At 39.9% G+C, this 21,407-nt stretch overlaps 3 protein-coding genes across 3 annotated transcripts; all 3 read right to left on the bottom strand.

Moving 5' to 3' along the window:
• Positions 1-4,228: 4,228 nt before the first annotated feature.
• Positions 4,229-5,748, bottom strand: LOC111563587 (MAPK-interacting and spindle-stabilizing protein-like). The gene is made up of 4 exons (XM_023262712.2): positions 5,650-5,748; positions 5,523-5,578; positions 5,219-5,446; positions 4,229-4,907 (listed from the first exon to the last, which is right to left on the bottom strand). The coding sequence occupies exons 1-4, from the start codon at positions 5,673-5,675 to the stop codon at positions 4,366-4,368; spliced, it is 852 nt and encodes a 283-aa protein (XP_023118480.2). The 5' UTR covers positions 5,676-5,748; the 3' UTR covers positions 4,229-4,365.
• A 2,313-nt stretch (positions 5,749-8,061) lies between these two features.
• Positions 8,062-9,640, bottom strand: LOC111563591 (methyl-CpG-binding domain protein 6-like). The gene is made up of 4 exons (XM_023262715.2): positions 9,542-9,640; positions 9,415-9,470; positions 9,111-9,338; positions 8,062-8,780 (listed from the first exon to the last, which is right to left on the bottom strand). The coding sequence occupies exons 1-4, from the start codon at positions 9,565-9,567 to the stop codon at positions 8,257-8,259; spliced, it is 834 nt and encodes a 277-aa protein (XP_023118483.2). The 5' UTR covers positions 9,568-9,640; the 3' UTR covers positions 8,062-8,256.
• A 2,253-nt stretch (positions 9,641-11,893) lies between these two features.
• On the bottom strand, positions 11,894-13,492 carry LOC111563589 (calcium-binding protein P-like). The gene is made up of 4 exons (XM_023262714.2): positions 13,393-13,492; positions 13,258-13,313; positions 12,960-13,181; positions 11,894-12,623 (listed from the first exon to the last, which is right to left on the bottom strand). Exons 1-4 carry the CDS (start codon positions 13,416-13,418, stop codon positions 12,088-12,090), a joined length of 840 nt encoding a protein of 279 aa, XP_023118482.1. The 5' UTR covers positions 13,419-13,492; the 3' UTR covers positions 11,894-12,087.
• Positions 13,493-21,407: the final 7,915 nt, after the last annotated feature.

Genomic DNA, 21,407 nt, shown 5'->3' with positions numbered 1-21,407 from the left:
TGTAACAACTCAGCGGGTCGTGACTGCACAAGCCCTCCCAACCACTGGCCGTCACCTCACTATGGAGACACAGTCAAGCAAAACGTTTATTTATCCCTGAGCTGCAGCCACACCCTCACTGTCTGCATATTTAGGTCTGCTCCTTCTCTTTGCTTTCAGTCGCTTCATCACTTGACTCTGACTGTCAGAACCTTTGTTTCCTCTTTCTTTTCTCAGCTCTTTGTTCTTAGTTTCCTTCTAGACAAACTTTCTTTTCTCATAAGTTCCCTCCCTTCTGCTTTTCTCTCCTTCCTTCTGTCCCACTGTCAGTGTAATTCCACTGGTGTCAGACCTCCCAGGTGGGCCCAGACACAGGTAGATAGCTGCCACGGTGGGGAAGCTTCTCTGCCGTCGGCTTCCTGACGCCCGATCTTTCCCCCCCACACATGCTCTCACACATGCACACCTTGCCTCAGGGGGGTCAGTGTCATTGTTGACATTGGACACATGCTCGTCGTGGTGCAATATTAAATCTTCTCATTTGATTTGGACTGTAATTATGTCGTAAAAACAAACTGGCTGTGAAGCCGTGGCCCGCCAGTGTGATCTACTTTCATCAAGTGCAGACTGGCTTAATTACAGAGTGCGCCATACACCCATCTTTCACTGGGCAGCTTTTCCTGCTGCTTCTTTAAGCCATCACATTCTTTTATTGTGCGTTAATCACAAGGCAATTGGGCCGCTTGCGATGGCTGGGGGTAGATTTTAACACTGGTCTGTACACATCCTGTGTATTCTGGAAAAAAAAATGAAAAAAAATGTTGAGTTAAGCAGTTGTACATGGTAATGGAATCTGATGCCTCCTCTATTTCTGCGGTGCACTTAATGATATGGTTTTCATACCACAAAGGTATTCAAATGCGAGGAATCCGAGAATAAAGGATTTGCTGTTCTTTGTGCACTTCAAATTGAGTGTGTGAAGCCAGACAGATAAGGAAATTGGACAAGAAATGACACAGCCTCATAAAGAGACAAAATCACAACTGTTGTGAATGACTGTAAATAAATCTTAGGTCATTTATTTTATTTCTGTTTCATTATCTTAAGAGGGAGCCATAAAACACTCAAGAGCCAAGCATGAGGATCTATGGATTTTATGAGCAAATTATTTCCTCATATAGCTCCAGCTTTTTATCTGGTTTTTACATGCAGACATCTGAAATACATGTTTGTTTAGGCCTATATTTGCCAAATGGCTAAGTCAAACCAGATTTTACTTTCACATCAATGCACACAGGCGGACACCAGATGCCAAATCTCAGCATATGGCATATGGCATGTATATTCATTTTTTTTACCTAGTGTTTCATGCAATATGTTTTCAAGCATTGCTTCAAATCACAGAAATGATTTACACTGTGTAATATATGTAATAACCTATCTTCTATTTGTAGGATTTCACCAAAAAACAGCGACCACTCCAGCTTATGATTTAAATAATGAAAACCTTCCCTTTCGCTTAGAAAAGTCACAAAAATCTGAGAATGAAACCCAGGCTGCAGCTATAATCTTGGCCAGGCAGGGTTTATGTTAGCGATGAGAGTGTGAGGGAGGGATAAGGGATGGAGCCGTCTGGGGACTGACCCCTTTATGTCGTAATAGTTGAGCTGAAAAAGAGGGGAGACTATGAAAGCTGAAGGGTCACCAAGGGAGAACTCCCTCGTTTTAGTCCCTCTCTACCGGCCTTTTATGATGGGTTCATCTGTGTTGTGACAGGTGTGTGAAGTGGGCATCTTACTGGAGGTAATTGCCATTTCTCTCCTGTGGGTCATTGTTTGTCCCTATGCCTGAAAAGGCCATTAGAAAAAGAGGATTTTTGGTTATTACAGAGGCAGAGTTAGAGATGAAGGCTGTGTAATTCTTCTGCTCTCCTTTGAATAAAAAATCACAATGATAAAATCGTCACAATCTTCCGTGCGGATCCATTAACGGCTGGCTTTGCTGTACATAAACGGTAAACACACCCTGCTGATGCTGCTGTTCTGTAGCTCAAACAGGCTGCTGTGGCTTCACTGCAGAAACTATTATGGTGCCACAGAGGAGAGTCATAAAGGTGATTAACAGCTACTTCTAATTAAAGATCAATGGAGAGTCTTTCGGAGGTGATTTGTTTTATGAATTAGGATGCCCACTGTCCATTAATGACATCAGGCAATGTCACGGTAACAGAGTGGGTATTGATTTACCCTTGTCAGAGAAACAGTTAAACCCAAACGATACATCATGACTACCCACAGCGTGAATACCCCGGCGTGGTAAACAGTCGGACCCCTCAGCAGCACCAACCCAGTGACCCCCTGGATGTGTCTGAGGATATTTATATGTAGAGGTTGCATCAGAAGATGGATAAGTGGCATACATCTTTCTAATGCAGGTGGCGTTAAAGCAGCTGGTTTCAGAAAACCTGACGTGCATTATTCCCACAACTGATTCAGTAATCAGACATTAAAAAAGCAATTTATCATGTGGGTAAAAGAGCAGCATTACTCTAAATACCTACTGTAGCAGTCCTGTTTGCCAAAAATGATTCCGATACAACCAAACTGGATTTACTTTTTGTTTTCTGCCAGATTACTTGGGTTTGTGATGCATTACAAATGTATTTAAGTCAACATATATTTAAAATGTTTTTATGTTATTCATTGTTGCTCCTTTTCAGCAAGTTGACTGTATACTTAATGCAATAAAAAAAAGTAAAATAATAGGAAAAGCCTGGCAGCAATTATGTTTGGAAATGTTGGAATGCTGCAATGCTTAAAAACTGTAAGAAAAAAAAGATGAAAATATCAACAACTCTGTAAAGTAATGATCATTTTTAACTGACAAATATGGGATACTTTTCTGGTCAAACATTATTTTCACTATTTTTATTTATTTATTTATTTTAGAGTTTTTAAGCATTACAGCATTCCACTATTTCTGAACATATTTGCTGCCAGGGTTTTTCCTTTTTTTTTTTTTTTTTTTACAAAAATACAGTATTTACCATGTTGGCCTTTTGTTTTGTTTTTTTAATGGACGTGTACTTTATGTAATACATTTGTTCCGATGTTGCTAGATAATGTCTGTAATCTACCAGAACAGGGAAAATCTGTGAAATATTTTTCCAATCCTTGAATCTTTGATATGCATTTTCTTTTCCCACAAAAACTGGCATATATAAATTTTCTTTTATTAATATTGTAAATTAACAATTAATATTGAAAAACACAAATTTATTTTCTAAATGTCAATATCTTTTACAGTTTTGGCCTGTTTTAAGCATTGCCATGAGGATTTACAGCTTTCTCAGATTTTACAAGATATTATCTTTAATTTAACAAAACTGGGGGAATCAGAAAATAAATAGTAAATTGTTTCTATAATATTCCTACTTTAAAACTTTTGACTGTGGGTAATTAGATGCATTTTAAAAACGCTTTGTTACATTTTAAAAGAAATGTCTCCTGGTAACAGTATGCTGTAGTACAAATTGTCTGCATTTCTAAAAGAAAAAAAAAAAAAAAAAAAACTCACCCAGAAGTTGGAGAGTGGTCTATCAGGACTGAAGTTTCCCCTGAGAGACTGGGGTCATTTTTAGACTCATGTTTTAGCCACAACAGTAACAGATTTAGGATAAGTTTTGGCTAACAACTTTTCACATACTCAGTGAGTCCCACCATATCAAGTGACTGGATGGCTTAAGAAATGGGCTGACAGTTGAAAGGCAGTACAAATGGCAAATGCTGACTAAAGAGTAGGGAAATCAAGGTGAAAACGGTTAGTGTAGAAATACAAGGCTAGAAATGAATTTCTGAGAAGCACACCATAACTATTGACTATACCCACAATCAGAAAGTAGTTAGACTTGAATCAGTTTGAGATTTAAACTCACAATGCTGCTTTTAACAGGAATTTCCAAGATTGTTGCACAAGCAGAGCACCATTAAATACGAGTAAAGGCATGTCATCACCTGTTCAAGTTCTAAGACCACCAAGTGCTTCAAGGGTTGTAGGTAGTGGTTTGAAGAGTTCAGTTTTTAGACACCACCACAGGACCTAACATACAAGCTGCCATTTGTGGACTCGCAAGCCCCTTAAACGCTTGCTGAAATCTGTTGGTCCATAATGCAAAACACGAGTCAGTAAGTGCAAGACATAAGAGCTGTAGTCGTAAACACCTTAAGGAAAACACTGAATACCACTGAAACATGTTTAAATAGGTTTTATTCAAGTCAGGCTGTCGGTATCCATTTACTTTGCATTGCACCCAAAGATGAAGTAACAAATGTTAAAGCCAAGCTTTTCAGGGTCCTGGTTTCTGTCATGGCCATAAACATTCCCAAACTACTGCCTCTGCTGCTGCTGCTGATGCTGCTGCTGAACTGGGGGATAGACTGGGACTTGTGGATGACCGGGGATGACGGGCAAGTCTCTGATGTAGTGATTGTTATGGTAGTGGTCTCTTCCCTGCTCATAACTGGTGCTGAAGTGACTGACAGTGCCTGGAGGATACTGGCCAGTCAGGAACTGGTAGTCATAATAAGGATACCAAGGAAAACCAAAGCCTAGGCCACCAGGTGGAAAGTACAGGCCTGACACTGAAGGGGCAGAGCCATCTGGCAGAGGGAAAGGGCCTGGTAGAGGGAAAGGTACTGGGCCACCTGGAAAACGGGGACTGCCTTGATCTTCAGTTTCAGAGTCAGAGTTGCCATGCTCGTAGGTCTTCTCCACATGAGACAATTCACCTCCCTGGTAGGCTGGAGGGCCTGGTATAAACCCACTGCTGGGACCAAAGGATTCAGCGTCTCCAAGGCCACTGGACGCACCAAGAGATGAAGAGGTCTCAACAGGAAGAGGCTTGACAGGGTCAACTTCCCAGCTGTAGGCTAAGAGCACAAGTTAGATGTTAAGCATTGTATCAAGTCCATAGAGATTCAATGGAAGGCATTTAAGCACTGATCCTGCAGACAGTTAATCTCATCTACGTGACTTTGGTTCCTTCAGACTCAGAAGCCTCTTGAATGAGGCAACAACTCTTGAGGAGGAGAGAACTTAAATGTCTTCCAATTAAAGAATATATCCAGACATTTTCTACAGTAAATATTGCAATTGCTTGCTCAAGTTTCTATAGCAAGTTCACTGCTTTACTCTTTAACCAGTACACAAAATAAATAAAATCCACATTAGCACTCATTACCTTGAGGTGCACCAGGTTGTAAACTTGGCTGCACTGACCCTGGAAGGTAGCCACCAGGGTATTGTGCAGGTACAGGTGCAGCAGGATAGTAGGAAGAACTGTAAGCAGCAGCTGCTGGATATGAGGCAGACTGGGATCCAGAAACAGATACATATCCTCCAGAAGGGTGTTGATAGCCATAACCAGGATTTGCACTGTCACCACCACCAGAGGAGCTTTGATCCCCACCTGGATAGTAAGAAAACTTTAGTACAACTAAAACTGCTTGACTTTGAACAAACATTTAGGTATGGCTAGGTCTTACCTTTCTTTACAGGGTAGCTGTAACTGGTTCCAATCAGCACAACAAGGAGAAAAGCCCTATTGAAAGAGAGAAAAGCATAACTACAAGTACCAACAGAAACCTGTCAAAACATCAAATTGCCACTTACCCAGAGGTGAGCCCAGCAGCCATCATGTTGATCAAGCAGCTACTACTACTGCCACTCTCACCCTGTGGAAGGATTATGAATGTTGCAGGTGAGCTGCACTGGCCAATCAAAACATAATGAGCAGACGATACACAGCTGCTGCTCCTTAAATCCTGATGAAGGTGGATCACCAACCTGAAAATTAAGTGTATCAGAGTTGGACCAGTTGCCTATTTTTTTTTTTGCTAATGTTCATTATTTTGCACGGTGCTACCGTTGGTGCATTGCATTTCATAGTTTTGTACCAACCACTGCTTTGTACTTATATTTTTGTGTATTCTTGTTATTTGGGTGATGATTTTTTTCTCTGTTTTTGTAGTGAACATGCCCAAGCAACACTCACATTTTTCATTTCTTCTGAAAGGTTCCAAATGAAATCATTTGGTTCTACAGTAGCTCATTTGATTGAGTCGATGACCCATCGACAGGGGGTGATGTTTTGATGCAGTGGCCATGGATCAAGTCTGACCCATGACAGGATTTGCTGCATGTCCTTCTCCCTGCCTTTTCTGTCTCTGCAAAATGGACAAATAGACGTCTTAAACAAAGTGATTTACTTTTTGTTCAGTAGTGTCACCTTCCCACACTGTAATACCATTACCAGTGCAGATAACTATACTACATACTGAGGTGGAAAGAGTACTCAGAAAAACTTCTGTAAAAACACTAAAATCAAAATGTGAAGCCATATATTGAATAGGTTAAAATACATGTTTGCCTGTGTACCTAAATAGCTCAGTTGATTAAGCAAGTGAGCATGAATGCGGTGGTCTTGGTTCAATTCCCGCTCATGGCCCTTTTCTGCATGTCTTCACCCTGTTTTCCTGTCTGTCTCTTGACTGTGCCCATCAAATAAAGCCAACAAAAGGCCAAAAAATTACTTTAAAAAAAAAAGAAAAAATTAAATTAAATTAAATTAAATTAAATTAAATTAAATTAAAATAAAAAAACAAAAACAAAAAACAAATATATATATATATATATATATATATATATATATATATATATATATATATATATATATATATATATATATATATATATATATATATATATACTCTTGCCCAGCAAATTCGAAGCTTTTTTATTTTCTGGTTTACCACAGAGAAGGGTCCCACTGCATCTAATGATTGGCCAGAAAAGGAGCACAGCAGTTGCAGAGCAATGCAATAAATGTCAAATATGTTGAAGTGCATCAAAATCAATCTGTGAGAAACATGTTTAATGTTTTAGTGGTTGAGAATGTAGTTTAGTTATAAGGCAAAGTAATTTTTGGGAGTCAAGTCTGACCTTGATATAGCAGAAAAAACACAAGGATAGTCCAGTTTGCAAATGCACCATGCTAAAGCATGTGTAGCTTGCCTTGAAACAGAACTACCATTCTAAGAAATAATAATAATAGTTACTTATGTCTTAGAATGAAGATTTTAACTACTCTGCCAAGAAATGTGGCGGAGTTATGTGACGATTGGCGTATGTTTGTCCTCCTCTTAATCTGTGTGCAACATTACTCAAAAACGGAGAAATGGATTTGGATTAAATTTTCAGGGAAAATCAGAAATGAGATTGGGACTTCCTCATTAGATTTCAGCAGTGATGCAGCTTATAGTCTGGATCCACGGATTTATTAAAAATTTCTGTATCACTGCGAGATAGCGGCACGGCGTCACTGTGACAAGTGAACGCTACATCAGCTGCCTGCTGACAATCACAATCCTACTACAAATCCACTGCTGTGGACTTATTTTGGAAATCATACATGGAACAATCTATTAAATTGTGGGGATGCTTGAGTCGCATCAATTTCTGCTGCCTGCTACATAATTAAGCCATGCGATTTGGTATGTGTATGTAATGTACACATGCATAACACATCTGTGCTCATCATAAGGTCATTTTGTTTGTGGCCATAGTCGATGTTGCCCTGATTTCTGCCACATTTTTTCCTTTGAGATTTCAGCCATCAGAACACAACTAATGAGCATTGGTAGAGTACTGCACTTTAAGTGCTTTTGCTGTCCATGCAATGCCACTTGAAATGTACACTGGAGCATATAAAGTTGTCTACTAGCACCATGATGGATTAAGGTATGATATGGCATTTAAGTCCAATAGTTGTGAATCTGCAGTGAGTGCTATAGGATTGCCTCATTGTTGTGGCAAAACTTAAGAATTTCTGCCACACCTGTGGACAACTACTTGCTTTCCTAGAGTACCATTAATTTCTCATTTGTGGACCCAGTACTGCTGAAAATAGTTCAGTTTATAATGCATTGTTACTTGGGCTCAGGTGACACCAGTAAAGTTAGGTGCCATACTCTGTTCAGCAAATGCATTGGTAATCCATCACAACAAAGCCAAATACCACTGAAACATGTTTAAATAGGTTTATTGAAGACAAACGAAGCCTACATGAGTTTACTTTGCATTCCACCCAAAGACAAAGTAAAACATTAAAGCCAAGTGTTTCAGAGTCCTGACTGCCATCAAGATATGTTACTGTATATGACCGAAGGAACTTCGTTCTGGTCTCATTTGGGCTCCACTACAGCCATAAACATTCCCAAACTACTGCCTCTGCTGCTGAACTGGGGGATAGACTGGGACTTGTGGATGACCGGGGATGATGGGCAAGTCTCTGATGTAGTGATTGTTATGGTAGTGGTCTCTTCCCTGCTCATAACTGGTGCTGAAGTGACTGACAGTGCCTGGAGGATATTGGCCAGTCAGGAACTGGTAGTCGTAATAAGGATACCAAGGAAAACCAAAGCCTGGGCCACCAGGTGGAAAGTACAGGTCTGACACTGAAGGGGCAGAGCCATCTGGCAGAGGGAAAGGGCCTGGTAGAGGGAAAGGGACTGGGCCACCTGGAAAACGGGGACTGCCTTGATCTTCAGTTTCAGAGTCAGAGTTGCCATGCTCGTAGGTCTTCTCCACATGAGACAATTCACCTCCCTGGTAGGCTGGAGGGCCTGGTATAAACCCACTGCTGGGACCAGAGGATTCAGCGTCTCCAAGGCCACTGGACGTACCAAGAGATGAAGAGGTCTCAACAGGAAGAGGCTTGACAGGGTCAACTTCCCAGCTGTAGGCTAAGAGCACAAGTTAGATGTTAAGCATTGTATCAAGTCCATAGAGATTCAATGGAAGGCATTTAAGCACTGATCCTGAAGACGGTTCACCTCATTGAGGTTTTGGCTCCTTCAGAACTAAAGAAATCTCTTCAGGAACAGAGAAAGCTTAGTCTTCTACTAAAGCACCCATTTACAAAAATAAACACTACGGACATGTTCCAAGTTTATATTGCAACAAACTCTTGCTAAAAATTATAGAACGGTCGCTGCTCCCCCGCCCCATTAACAGCATAGATAAAGCTGAAAGAAACACTGGCTTTCTTAGTAAATTACATTAGCACTAGTTACCTTGAGGAGCACCAGGTTGCAAACTCGGCTGCACTGACCCTGGAAGGTAGCCACCAGGGTATTGTGGAGGTACAGGTGCAGCAGGATAGTAGGAAGAACTGTAAGCAGCAGCTGCTGGATATGAGGCAGACTGGGATCCAGAAACAGATACATATCCTCCAGAAGGGTGTTGATAGCCATAACCAGGATTTGCACTGTCACCACCACCAGAGGAGCTTTGATCCCCACCTGGATAGTGAGAAGTTTTTAGCACAACTGAAACTGCTTAACTTTGAACAAACATTTAAGTATGGATAGGTCTTACCTTTCTTTACAGGGTAGCTGTAAGTTGCACCAAACAGCACAGCAAGGAGGAAAGCCCTATTGAAAGAGACAAACACATAACTACAAGTACCAACAAAAACCAGCCAAAACATCAAATTGCCACTTACCCAGAGGTGAGCCCAGCAGCCATCATGTTGATCAAGCAGCTACTACTACTGCCACTCTCACCCTGTGGAAGGATTATGAATGTTGCAGGTGAGCTGCACTGGCCAATCAAAACATAATGAGTAGCCGATACACAGCTGCTACTACTTAAATCCTGATGAAGGTGGATCACCAACCTGAAAATTAAGTGTGTGTTAAAGTTGGCCCAGTTGCCTCATTTTTAGAGATGTTAATTATTTTTGCACAGCCTGACAATTTGTGCTTTGCATTTTATAGTTTTGTACCAACCACTGCTTTGTGCTTTTTGTGTATTCTTGTTTTTCTGCGTGTGTGTGATTTAGTTTCTATTTTCCATGCAGCAATCTCATTTAAAATGTCCAAGGACAATCCAGATTTTTCAGTTCTTCCAAATGGTTAGCCGTAATTCACTGTTTGTTTAGTAGTGTGACCTGCCTGCACTATTATACACTCACTATTGAAGATAACTATGCTACATACAGAGGTGGAGGAAGTACTCAGATGTTTTATTTTTCTAAAAACACCAAAGCCAGTCTAAGTTCAAATATTTAATAGGTTCAACTACACCCTTGCACAACATATTTGAAGCTTCTCCATTTTCTGGGTTGCCAGGGGAATGGATTCCACTGCATCTAATGACTGCTTGGCTGAAAGGGAGCGCAGACAACTGGAAAACAATAGAGTAAATGGCAAGTATATTGACACATTTTCAATGTATTAATAGTTGAGAATGTAGTTTATAGAGCAAAGTAATTTTTGGGAGACAGATCTGATCTTGGTATAGCAGAAAAATCACAGGGATCATCCAGTTTGCAAATGCACCATAGTAAAGTATGGCCTACAAAACCACCATCTAGAAAATAAGCAATGGGTCAGTCTGCTAGTTTGAGGTTTTAAATTCATGCTTTGTCATTTCTGAAAGCACCACATGGTCAGCAATTTGAGGTGTACCTTGCAGGCCACAGACTAGGGCTGCAGCTATTGATTATTTTAGTAACTGAGTATTCTATCAATTATTCTGGCAATTAATGGAGTAATCGGATTCTGCGCTTGGCACGCACGTTACACTATCAAAAGAGCAGGTGAGCACTCTGCAACAGAAATAACCATCCTGGTGGAACACGGGTGGATATCTGCGGTGTATTGTACATTTATAGTATAGTACTGAGATATGGTACATATATAGTATAGTGCAGGGGTATTCAATTAAAACTCAAAGCCATGGGAACCGACATGTATTTAGCTGGTGATGCAGAAATCACATAAATATGTTTTTATGTTTGGTCCATTTAAACTGCTGCTACTGCAGCTGATCAAACACAGATTAGAAAATGTATCAATTTATTAGTATTTATGACAGAGAATATTCAACCGGTAACATTAGCCTCACTTTGATTTGGCCACAAATGATTTCCTTCATTAAGAGACAGTGTCAGACCTACATGCACTTCAAAACATCATGTTTGAATACATGAAGTTTGATCGTTTTATTGTTCGGCTGTCTGTGATCAATAATCAGCTGCATTGATCAGTAAAATAAATACACTGCACATGTTTAACAGTTTTCTACCAGCATTTCTGTCTAACGTAATTTGCAGTAGCAGCTTTTTAACATCATACCTTTTAACATTCCTTGTTCTTCATTAAAACAACCTGTTAGCGATCAGTTCATTTTGTGAGGAAAACGAGTCAAATTAAGCGTTATACACTTCTGTTTGTGTGGATGAGTTTGAAGCAAAAAGTCCGAGTTAAGACAGTTGATAAACACCTTCATACCTGTTAAATGTTTTAGTTTGTCAAGCCAACTTAAAACCTACAAACTGCCTTCATAGCACTAGAAAAGCTGCACCAGTTAAAGTAGTGTCCCATTCAATTTAAAATGCCATTTTAGCTATAGGTCCAGGTCTGTATAGGATGAAGTCTGGGTCTGGACTCAGACCACCTGTTAGTGACAAGGGGTCTAGTATGTGGTGAATTAAACAAAGCCTTGGTTCCAAATTTTAGTTAGATCACTTGAGGAATCATTTCAGCCCTAGCAGAGTAATCCGAGGGCAGTATTTAAGCATTGGTAAAGGCATAGCCAAGCCCAACAGCAAATGCTACTAGGTTAAGCTAATGTTTGAAGTGGTTTAAAGAAATGCACCATCACAGCTGTGGACACCTGCCAATTGCCTTGAAGTAGCATTCTGTGGCCTCAGCCATTAGCCTCCTGCAGAACTCTAAACACAAAGGTTACTTTGCCCACTGAGGTGCCACAGTAAGTGAAGGCCAGACTAAAGTGTAGCTGAGCAAATACCTTAATATTTCCATGCTGAAGAAAATTGCTGAACACAATATAGGTTTAAATAGATTTTATTGAAGGCACACAATATGTCTGCATCAATTTACTTTGCATTCCAGCAAAAGACAAAGCAAAACATTAAAGCGTTCAGGGTTCTGTTTTCATTAACATAATAGGTCACTGTATATGGCTGAGGGAACTTTGTTCTGGTCTCATTTGGGCTCCACTACAGCCATAAACATTCCCAAACTACTGCAGCTGCTGCTGCTGATGCTGCTGAACTGGGGGATAGACTGGGACTTGTGGATGACCGGGGATGATGGGCAAGTCTCTGATGTAGTGATTGTCATGGTAGTGGTCTCTTCCCTGCTCATAACTGGTGCTGAAGTGACTGACAGTGCCTGGAGGATACTGGCCAGTCAGGAACTGGTAGTCATAATAAGGATACCAAGGAAAACCAAAGCCTGGGCCACCAGGTGGAAGGTACAGGCCTGACACTGAGGGGGCAGAGCCATCTGGCAGAGGGAAAGGGCCTGGTAGAGGGAAAGGTACTGGGCCACCTGGAAAACGGGGACTGCCTTGATCTTCAGTTTCAGAGTCAGAGTTGCCATGCTCGTAGGTCTTCTCCACATGAGACAATTCACCTCCCTGGTAGGTTGGAGGGCCTGGTATAAACCCACTGCTGGGACCAAAGGATTCAGCGTCTCCAAGACCACTGGACGCACCAAGAGATGAAGAGGTCTCAACAGGAAGAGGCTTGACAGGGTCAACTTCCCAGCTGTAGGCTAAGAGCACAAGTTAGAGGTTAAGCATTGTATCAAGTCCATAGAGATTCAATTGAAGGCATTGAAGCACTGATCCTGAAGGTACCAACTCATCTACGTGGCTTTGGTTCCTTCAGAGAAGTCTTGAAAATTTCTCTAGTGCAGGATCAATAGAGGTTTAAGCACATCTTGAATGGGGCAACACTTCTTCAGGAACAGAGCTTAGATGTCTACTTAAAGAATTTATCCAGACATGTCCTAGAGTCAATATTACAATTGCTACAGTTCCTATGGCAAGCTCACTGCTTTACTCATTAACCAATGCACAAAAATAAAATCCACATTAGCACTCATTACCTTGAGGTGCACCAGGTTGTAAACTTGGCTGCACTGACCCTGGAAGGTAGCCACCAGGGTATTGTGCAGGTGCAGCAGGATAGTAGGAAGAACTGTAAGCAGCAGCTGCTGGATATGAGGCAGGCTGGGATCCAGAAATAGATACATATCCTCCAGAAGGGTGTTGATAGCCATAACCAGGATTTGTACTGTCACCACCACCAGAGGAGCTTTGATCCCCACCTGGATAGTAAGAAGTCTTTAGCACAACTGAAACTGCTTGACTTTGAACAAACATTTAAGTATGGATAGGTCTAACCTTTCTTTACAGGGTAGCTGTAACTGGTTCCAATCAGCACAACAAGGAGCAAAGCCCTATTGACAGAGGAAAAAAAAAAACAACATAACTACAAGTAACAACAGAAACCAGCCAAAACATCAAATTGCCACTTACCCAGAGGGGAGCCCAACAGCCATCATGTTGAATGAGCAGCTTCTACTACTGCCCCTCTCACCCCTTGGAAGGTTTATGAATGTTGCAGGTGAGCTGCACTGGCCAATCAGAACATAATGAGTAGACGATACACAGCTGCTGCTCCTTAAATCCTGATGAAGGTGGATCACCAACCTGAAAATTAAATATGTTGAAGCTGCCCAACTTGCCTAATGTTTGCAAATGTTAATTATTTTTGCACAGCACTACAAACTGTGCATTGTATTTTATAGTTTTGTACCAACCACTGCTTTATGCTTTTTTGTGTGTATTTTTGTTATTTAAGTGTTTTTTGTTCTCTTTTCCATGCAGCAATCTCATTTAAAATGTCCAAGGACAATCCAGAGTTTTCGGTCCTTCTGAATTGTTAGACATGACTTATTTTTTGTTCACCACTTTGATCCGTCTGTACTATTATAAAGTCACCAGGGCAGATAATTTTACTACATACAGGTGTGGAGGAAGTACTGAGATGTTGTACTCGTAAAAATCCACTGTGTAGAAATACACTGGTATCAGAAAAAGCCACACGTTTGAATTTATAATTCAGTAAAAGTACAAGTGCATAAACATCAAAATATATTTAGATAAGTAATCAAGAGTGCCACACTTCAGAATAATACATGTTATCGGATCATAATTATTCATGCATTTAAGTCTTCATTACTTTAATATTGAAGTTTGTATAGGTTATCAAGCACTTCGTAGTGTTTATCTGCTGGGTAGCTTGTGAATTTCTACTCTGGAATCCAAGTTTTAGCTCAGTCTATAATATTACATCAGACTTTATTTGTACATTATGTATTATATTATGAAAATAAATCTAAAAAGCTACTGGTAAAGCTCACAAAATAGATGCATTGAAGTAAAGAATGAAATATTTGCAGCAGAAAGTAACCAAAAATGGAAATACTGAGTTAGTTTCCTCCACTGACTGCACTTTTAATTTCATTGTTAAGTAGTTCTTCAGGATTTAGTTTGTTAGAAAAGAGAAATAATTAAGGGCAAGGAAAGATGTGATGTGTTGACGGAGCCAAAATGCCAAGAGACATATCATGTGGCTTTCCTAGACAACATTACGTCTCTGAAACAGTTTTACAACAAACAAATCCGCTGTGCAAATGTGCTGCAGTTTTTTTGTCACATAATCATATTAAGAAGAACACTCTGACCCGAAGTACATATCCTGTAGAAACTGATAAAACTGAGCTCTATATGAGAAAGCTCAATGTGCTTGATAGAGCAGATCCCTTCATTAAGATCTTCCTCCTCCATACCCAGCTTGAGACTGTGCCAAATGTGCCGTGGTTCTGCATTGTGACAATTTCCGGCTCTTCAGATGTGTATTTCCTGGCTTTCTAATCAGAATGCTATTTTGTATCTCAAAAGGGGCTCCATTCAGCCCAACATTAACAGCCCTCGTCTGTGATAATGTGGATGCTTCAGGCCATAGGCCACCAGCTGCATCCACTTGTCAGTCTTTGGGTACAGATGCCCTGTCTGTCTGCTGTGCGAATGAAACTCATGGACTAAATTGGCACTTATTGTGCAGAATGATTTTATGTACGCATTTTAATGTGCCTCATCCAATTCCTTAACATGGCTTAATTTTATCTGCTGACAGCTATCTCAGATTTTAAGATGATTTAAATGGAAAGCTCCTGTCCCACTTGGAATTTCTGCCTTTGAGTGGCCAGTGGAGACCAAATGGAGAAGGCTATAGATCTTTGGATTAAACTCAAACACTCTCAGGCAATTTATCCAAATCTGCTGGATTTTCTGTGCATCATATTAGTTTCTCATACAAATCAAATGAAGAGAACTCAATTATGATGGATCAATAATTCAGCATTCTCAATTATGCTTTAATTGTAAGAAGCAATATCATCCAATCTTATTGTGCGGATAGGTGTTGTTGCTGCAGAGCTTTAGCTGATTGTTTATATGAGATTAGGGTTGTGTATCAGGGAAAAGATCAGGCAATGTCAGAGAGGCTCGGATAGCCGGCAAGTGACACGAGCATAGACACACTCCCGCAGATACACTCCCAACCACACACACACACACACGCACGCACACGCACGCACACGCACGCACACGCACGCACACGCACGCACACGCACACACACACACACACACACACACACTCTTAATGACACAAACACATAACATAAAGCCAAATGCTGCCACTAAAATTTGCATGGTGCTCAGTAATGCATTAGTGAACATCACTTGGCAATCTGTTCATACGGGCTTAATTGGATTTTAATACCGCCTCTGATCTTGTTTTCTAATTAACGGCGGTGGCTGGCAACCAAGCAGAACCATGCACCCAGCAACACCTTTGATCCCGGCCATATGGAGTTCCTCCAAGCACGCCGGGGATGTAAAAATCCCTCACCTAGACGTGGGCGAACAACAGGCCCCCGAATCAAAATGGATGGGGTGAGGAGAATGGAGGAGGGTGGAGAATGGAGGAGTGTGGCGAGGAGGTGGCAGTGAGGAGGGGGTGGGGGTGAGCAGTGGCATGTGTCATCCACACATCCTGACGGCATTGTTATTGATTAATTTCTCTCACGATCAGTTGTGATCACAGATACATAAAACATGAGAGGGGGGACTGAATGCCTGTACACCTTATCATCCTTGCTGCCATTCGACACCCCTTCCATGCTACGGGGAAATGTCAATAGCTTTTCTAATCTGTTTACTTCTCCCCTTGTGGCCACTGCTTTATGCTTTTGATGAAGGGCTGCCAAAAATGTGTCCTTTTTTACCCTTGCTTTCCCTCGTTTTGGCAGACAGAGTGTGGGTATTAAACTTTACATCTGCACAGTCACCCCGACTCTCATGCTGCTATTTTTTGTTATTTACAAGGATATCACTCAAAGGGGCTGGTGCAATTTTTTAAAATTCTAATTATTTTGGACACATAAAGACAGTGTTGGACTCGCTACTGCCTGCTCAGACAGTTTATGTTGCCTCGACATAGTATTAGAATATTGATCAAAGCTAACTTTGAGCAAATAGGGCAAAAATAGAAAAAAAAAAACATTTTAAATCAATATGATGAAAAAAGCACACAGGCTCTGTTAAATCTTCTTCCAAATGGGCGTTAGAAGTACAGAAGAAGTGCTCAATGCAATAATATAATGGGGAAAAGCATTATATCAAGAATGTCATCACATTTTCTGATGTTGTTATAATAATTATGGGTTATCTTATGGTAGTAAAACATCTCATTCATTAAAACAGAGTTTAAGTGAGCACAGGAGCTGCCAAAAGAGAAATAATAGATACTATTGAAAAGGACTGCCAAAGAGACGGAGATGAAATTGTCAAGAAAAGAGAGGATTAATGGACATTTAATTTACAAATGCAAACCTGTGTCCCAAAAATGACATTTCTATACAACTTCACTGGCCGTTTTCAGATTAAATTACAAGTACTTTTCAAATCATCACATTGTTGGCATTTGTTTCATATTTTTACTGTTGCTCTTTCTTTAGTCAAACGATCATGCATTAGATGTGGCAGGACGTGTCACTCCGGCAGCCCAGAAACTGAAGCAGAAACTCCTAACATGTAGGAACGCGGTCATATTATAACCCAAACCATATTTAGTAGTTTTGGTGCCTAAATTTAACCAAGTTTCCAACAAGCAGTGAAAGTGTCAGTCAAAGTGTAACATTTTTCTAAACCTAACCACATAGATTTGGCGCTTAAACCTAACCAAACAACGAGTAAAAACTAAAAATCTGAAACAAATCTTAAGAAAAATGACAAACTCCACTCTCATGCGTTTAGGTCCCGTTGCTGACCTTTGACAACATCCTTCTGTGAACTTTGAGGCTCCTTCAAACTAGAAACCTTTTGCACTCCATCATAGATAGTTCCTTTTTTAAATTAAATTATGAGATTACAGTTATATAAGAACTGAATTTTTTGGGAGACAGATTCTATGATGGTACTTTCTGGTACTTTAAAATTTATTTATTTTTTTTTTTTAAATCAATTTAACCACCTGTATAGATATAACTATGTGTCGCAGTATTGTGAGTGATCATAGCTTTCTCTTTTCTCTTTCTGCTACATTTATGTGGAACATAATGCCAGAGACTGAAAACAGACGCTCCCACACTAGAATGAATGTCCCACACCTGTGCACACAAAATGGGCGGAGCATTATCTATTTAAAAGCATTGTTGGAACCACTGTTTTAAAGCACTCTTGACGAAGGGGCTTAGAATAGCAGGAGCAGTGTGTGCCATCTTCCTCTCTAGAAATGAAATCTACCACATCGTTCAGGCAAACACAAAGAATGATTTAAACATGCCACCTAAAATTTGTGTTGATACCTACCTCATGGAAACATGCAACAAAATGACCAAGAGAACCCTATGGCTGTGGGGTTACATTTGTTCAAACATTATCCATCTACACTAAGATACACTTTTCTAGCATGTTTTGCCTATTTCAGTGGGTTTGAACTCTGGGCTTAGATGAGGCTATTCCATAACCCTCCATTTGTTCTTTTTGTGTCATTTGTGGATTTATTAGCGTGCTTAGGATCACTGAGTTGTTAAAACGTCTACTTCTGGTTTAAGTTCAACTTTTGGCCTCACATTACCTCCCGGCATTCTTTCATTTGATACAGAATTCATAGAGGAATCAATGACTGCAAGCCCAGTCTGAGGTAGCAAAGCAACCCAAAACCATCACATTTTCACCACCATGAGTCACAGCTTGTATGAGGTTTTTCTCCTAAATAACACCCAACATGTCCACTGCACAATACTCCAGAAATCCTGCTCTTTACCTGTATGTTCACTGGCAAACCATAGCTTTAGTCTGATGGTCTTTTTGACAGCAAAATCTCTTTTTCCTGACACACTTCCCATGTCGATCAGACTTGTGCTTTCTGATTGTAGATGCAGCACTTGGACACTAAAAGCTGCAGTTACCTGCATGAATAAAAATGAAATGAAAATTTGGACCTCTTGGGAGAGTTCTTTCTGTATAAGAGGCTTTGCTTTTGGGATGAATTTGCCGCTACGGACAGTTCTGAACAAATTGACAGTCATTTGCAATCTACGCCACTTGGAGATGATTTTCCTCACGGTGTGATGATTTATTTCAAATAATTTGTCCTTTTTAAATCCTTTGCCAGAATTTTAAGCGTCCACAACTTATCCTCTAAAGGGCCGGTAGATTTTGGCCTGAAGATGCCACAAACTTTATTAGCAAAAAGAACAGAAGACCTGGATCTCAGCGGTTTAAATAACACACATTCTAACCAGGTCCTGATCACTGACACCTAATCTGGAGTCCCTGATTCTAATTTTAGGGATTATTAATGCATACATTTATTTATAGCTGTTGGACTGAAGGTGTGGTCAATGTGACTGATCAGATTTTTTATATTTACATTATAAAAATGACTTAAAAAGATCCAATTTATGTGTCATTTGTTTGTTTGTTATCTGTGGACACTATTTCAAAGAGGATCAAGTCAATAATTACCATGAAATCTTTTTTTTTCACATGATTGTACAGCTGTTTTATCACTCCTTGGTGTCTCATTAAATGGAGGATTTGAATTAATTTCAATCTGAGTCTCATGAATATGAACTCAAGTTAGCTTAGCTTAGCATAAGGCTGGAAATGAAGGGGAAAGCTACTATCCTGGCCGTCAGCACACCTAAAGCTTATCTAATGATGACTTCTTTGAGACACAAACTTGGAAGGATCTTTGGTTGTTTTGCATTTGATCACCTGCTTTCAATGCAATCTCTTAGAGGAATGAAAATACTGTATGCACTTGATGTTTTTAACCCTCCTGTTGTCCTCGTTTACGGCCACCAAAAAAAATTGTTTCCTCGTCTGAAAACAATACTGTCTGTACAGTCTGTGCAGTTGCTTTTACTGTCTAGTGTCGCTAACATTTCAAGAATCTTCCCAGAGGCCTTTAACAGAATTCAAACCGGTGGTTGAGGTCGCCAGTATTCACCTTTATGGAGTGAGGTTATAAATTTGATATCAGGTGAGGGTAATCATAATACACGAGACAATATGGCAGCCATCCATGCATGGTGATGTTGGTTAGTTCAGCAAGCTGCCATTTTGCTGCTGTCTGACAAAAAGGAGCTCATTAACTATGCATATTAATTAAAAAACCTGTGATCTGCAACAGTTGATTGACAAGCAGGGGAGGGTGGGGGAAGGTAGGGGAGGGTGCTGTTTTTTTTTTTCAAAGGGTGTCAACTTTCCACAATACCGACAGTTACAGTGTTTTGTGTAAGTTCACATTAACACACCCAGCCGGATTACAAAAATATCATTAGACCGGGAGATTCTTAGATAGCTGTGTATCTTTAAGAGTTGATCATGGCAGCAGCAGCAGCAGCTCTGATTAAAGACTGTTTAAATCCACACAGGCGCTCATGCTGCTGTTTGGCAAATCACTCAGGCACTCTGACATCAAATGGCCTTCTACAACAATGGCAAAGAAGAAGGAAGGCCTGAAAGTCCCTGCCAGTGATTGCACCTAAATAATGATGCCTTTTACATGCTCCTTGTTTGTCCTTCACAGGGCAATTATGTGAACAATGTGTATATATTCTTTTGAAGAGGACTGTGACATATTGTGCCCTGGATAATGACTAGAAATGCATTAAGACTAAAGTGGGGTTTCTAATGAAGATGGTTGACAAGGCCCGAAGGCCTTCTCTTTCTTTTATATGCAACTCTTTCTTTTTATGATAAGAGAAATCCTTGCCCTCCTTAAATTATCAAATTGTCCTTCGACCTTAGCGTATCACAAAGTTTCTCATCTTTCTATCAAAGACACTTTCAAGCACTTGAATGCTGCGTTTGCTTAAGTGCAATTTTTGATTTAGAAGTCCTTTCTTTTAAAACTTAATGGATGACAGCAATGGAAAGTAGCTGATGTACGAAACAATCGCATGTTAATGCCTACCTCGCGCTAACGTTGTGTTGCGTGCTCGTCTGCAGACTAGAAGTCAATAGAGAAGTTAGTTGCAAGCATTGCACCGATGCTGGAATTTAAGGATCAGTTTAATTTTTGAACAATGCTGCCATTACCCAGCTAATCCCACTTTGACTTCACACACATTAACATGTACCTCAACATCTTTTTCACTGATGTAGCTCCAGCTGGGATGTACACTAGTGTACAATCAGTCATTATATAGATTTTCTCAGTGTTGGAAGGACTTAAAAGATTTCCAACCTTTCAAAATGTTTTGCTTTTTTGGCTTCATTTGTAACCCTCGTGTCATCCTGCGGGTCAAAATTGATCTGTTCTAAAGTTTGAAATTATGGAAAAAATATATATTTTCACATTTTCAACATTTTTTGGTGGAAAAAAGAAATTTTAAAAATGTTTCTTAAGAACATTCACATAAATATGAATGTTCTTAAGAGAATATTCAAAGTTTTACTGATATATATTTAATCACTTTAGATATTTTTAGGATTTTTTTGGAAGATTTTTACTCATTTTCTGAAAATATTTACAAGAATTTTCTTGCCAAATTTGGGGGATTTTTTTTTAAAATAAAACTTTCAAGGGAAACTTTAAAGGAATTATTGGAGTTTTCTTCCTGAATGTTTTTGAAATTTTCAGAAATTTGCTAAATTTTTTGCAAATTTTTGGGATTTTTTTCAGACAGGGAAACAATATTTTTTGGTGCCCGTAAGTGAGGACAAGGGGAGGGTTAAAATAAACCTAACTGATGACATTTTATTGTCTGAGAAAGTATTCTTCTCTCATGGAATGTTAACGTATGACACTCCATTCACACGTCAACTTGCTCAAAATGCAAAAGCTGCTGCACCAGTTTCTGTGACACGACACACAGGCATGTTGTTCAGACTGTTGGTGCAGAGAAAAGGTGTGCTGTCAGAGAGCGACATTTTAAAGAGCAACAGAGTGAGTCATTATTTTAAATCTG

Source organism: Amphiprion ocellaris, chromosome 12 (genome assembly GCF_022539595.1).
Source record: "Amphiprion ocellaris isolate individual 3 ecotype Okinawa chromosome 12, ASM2253959v1, whole genome shotgun sequence".
In the NCBI taxonomy this organism is placed as follows: Eukaryota; Metazoa; Chordata; class Actinopteri; family Pomacentridae; genus Amphiprion; species Amphiprion ocellaris.
Note: the sequence above shows the minus strand (reverse complement) of the source record. Positions and strands in the feature narration are given on the sequence as shown.

What these genes read in the sequence shown, in the direction of transcription:
- LOC111563587 (XM_023262712.2), bottom strand. Translation starts at nt 5,675, where the DNA reads ATGATGGCTGCTGGGCTCACCTCTGG. An exon ending in GCTGCTGGGCTCACCTCTGG is followed by an intron (nt 5,579 to 5,649) that starts GTAAGTGGCAAT and finishes CTCTTTCAATAG; the next exon opens with GGCTTTTCTCCTTGTTGTGC. An exon ending in CAGCTACCCTGTAAAGAAAG is followed by an intron (nt 5,447 to 5,522) that starts GTAAGACCTAGC and finishes CTTACTATCCAG; the next exon opens with GTGGGGATCAAAGCTCCTCT.
- LOC111563591 (XM_023262715.2), bottom strand. Translation starts at nt 9,567, where the DNA reads ATGATGGCTGCTGGGCTCACCTCTGG. An exon ending in GCTGCTGGGCTCACCTCTGG is followed by an intron (nt 9,471 to 9,541) that starts GTAAGTGGCAAT and finishes CTCTTTCAATAG; the next exon opens with GGCTTTCCTCCTTGCTGTGC. An exon ending in CAGCTACCCTGTAAAGAAAG is followed by an intron (nt 9,339 to 9,414) that starts GTAAGACCTATC and finishes CTCACTATCCAG; the next exon opens with GTGGGGATCAAAGCTCCTCT.
- LOC111563589 (XM_023262714.2), bottom strand. Translation starts at nt 13,418, where the DNA reads ATGATGGCTGTTGGGCTCCCCTCTGG. An exon ending in GCTGTTGGGCTCCCCTCTGG is followed by an intron (nt 13,314 to 13,392) that starts GTAAGTGGCAAT and finishes CTCTGTCAATAG; the next exon opens with GGCTTTGCTCCTTGTTGTGC. An exon ending in CAGCTACCCTGTAAAGAAAG is followed by an intron (nt 13,182 to 13,257) that starts GTTAGACCTATC and finishes CTTACTATCCAG; the next exon opens with GTGGGGATCAAAGCTCCTCT.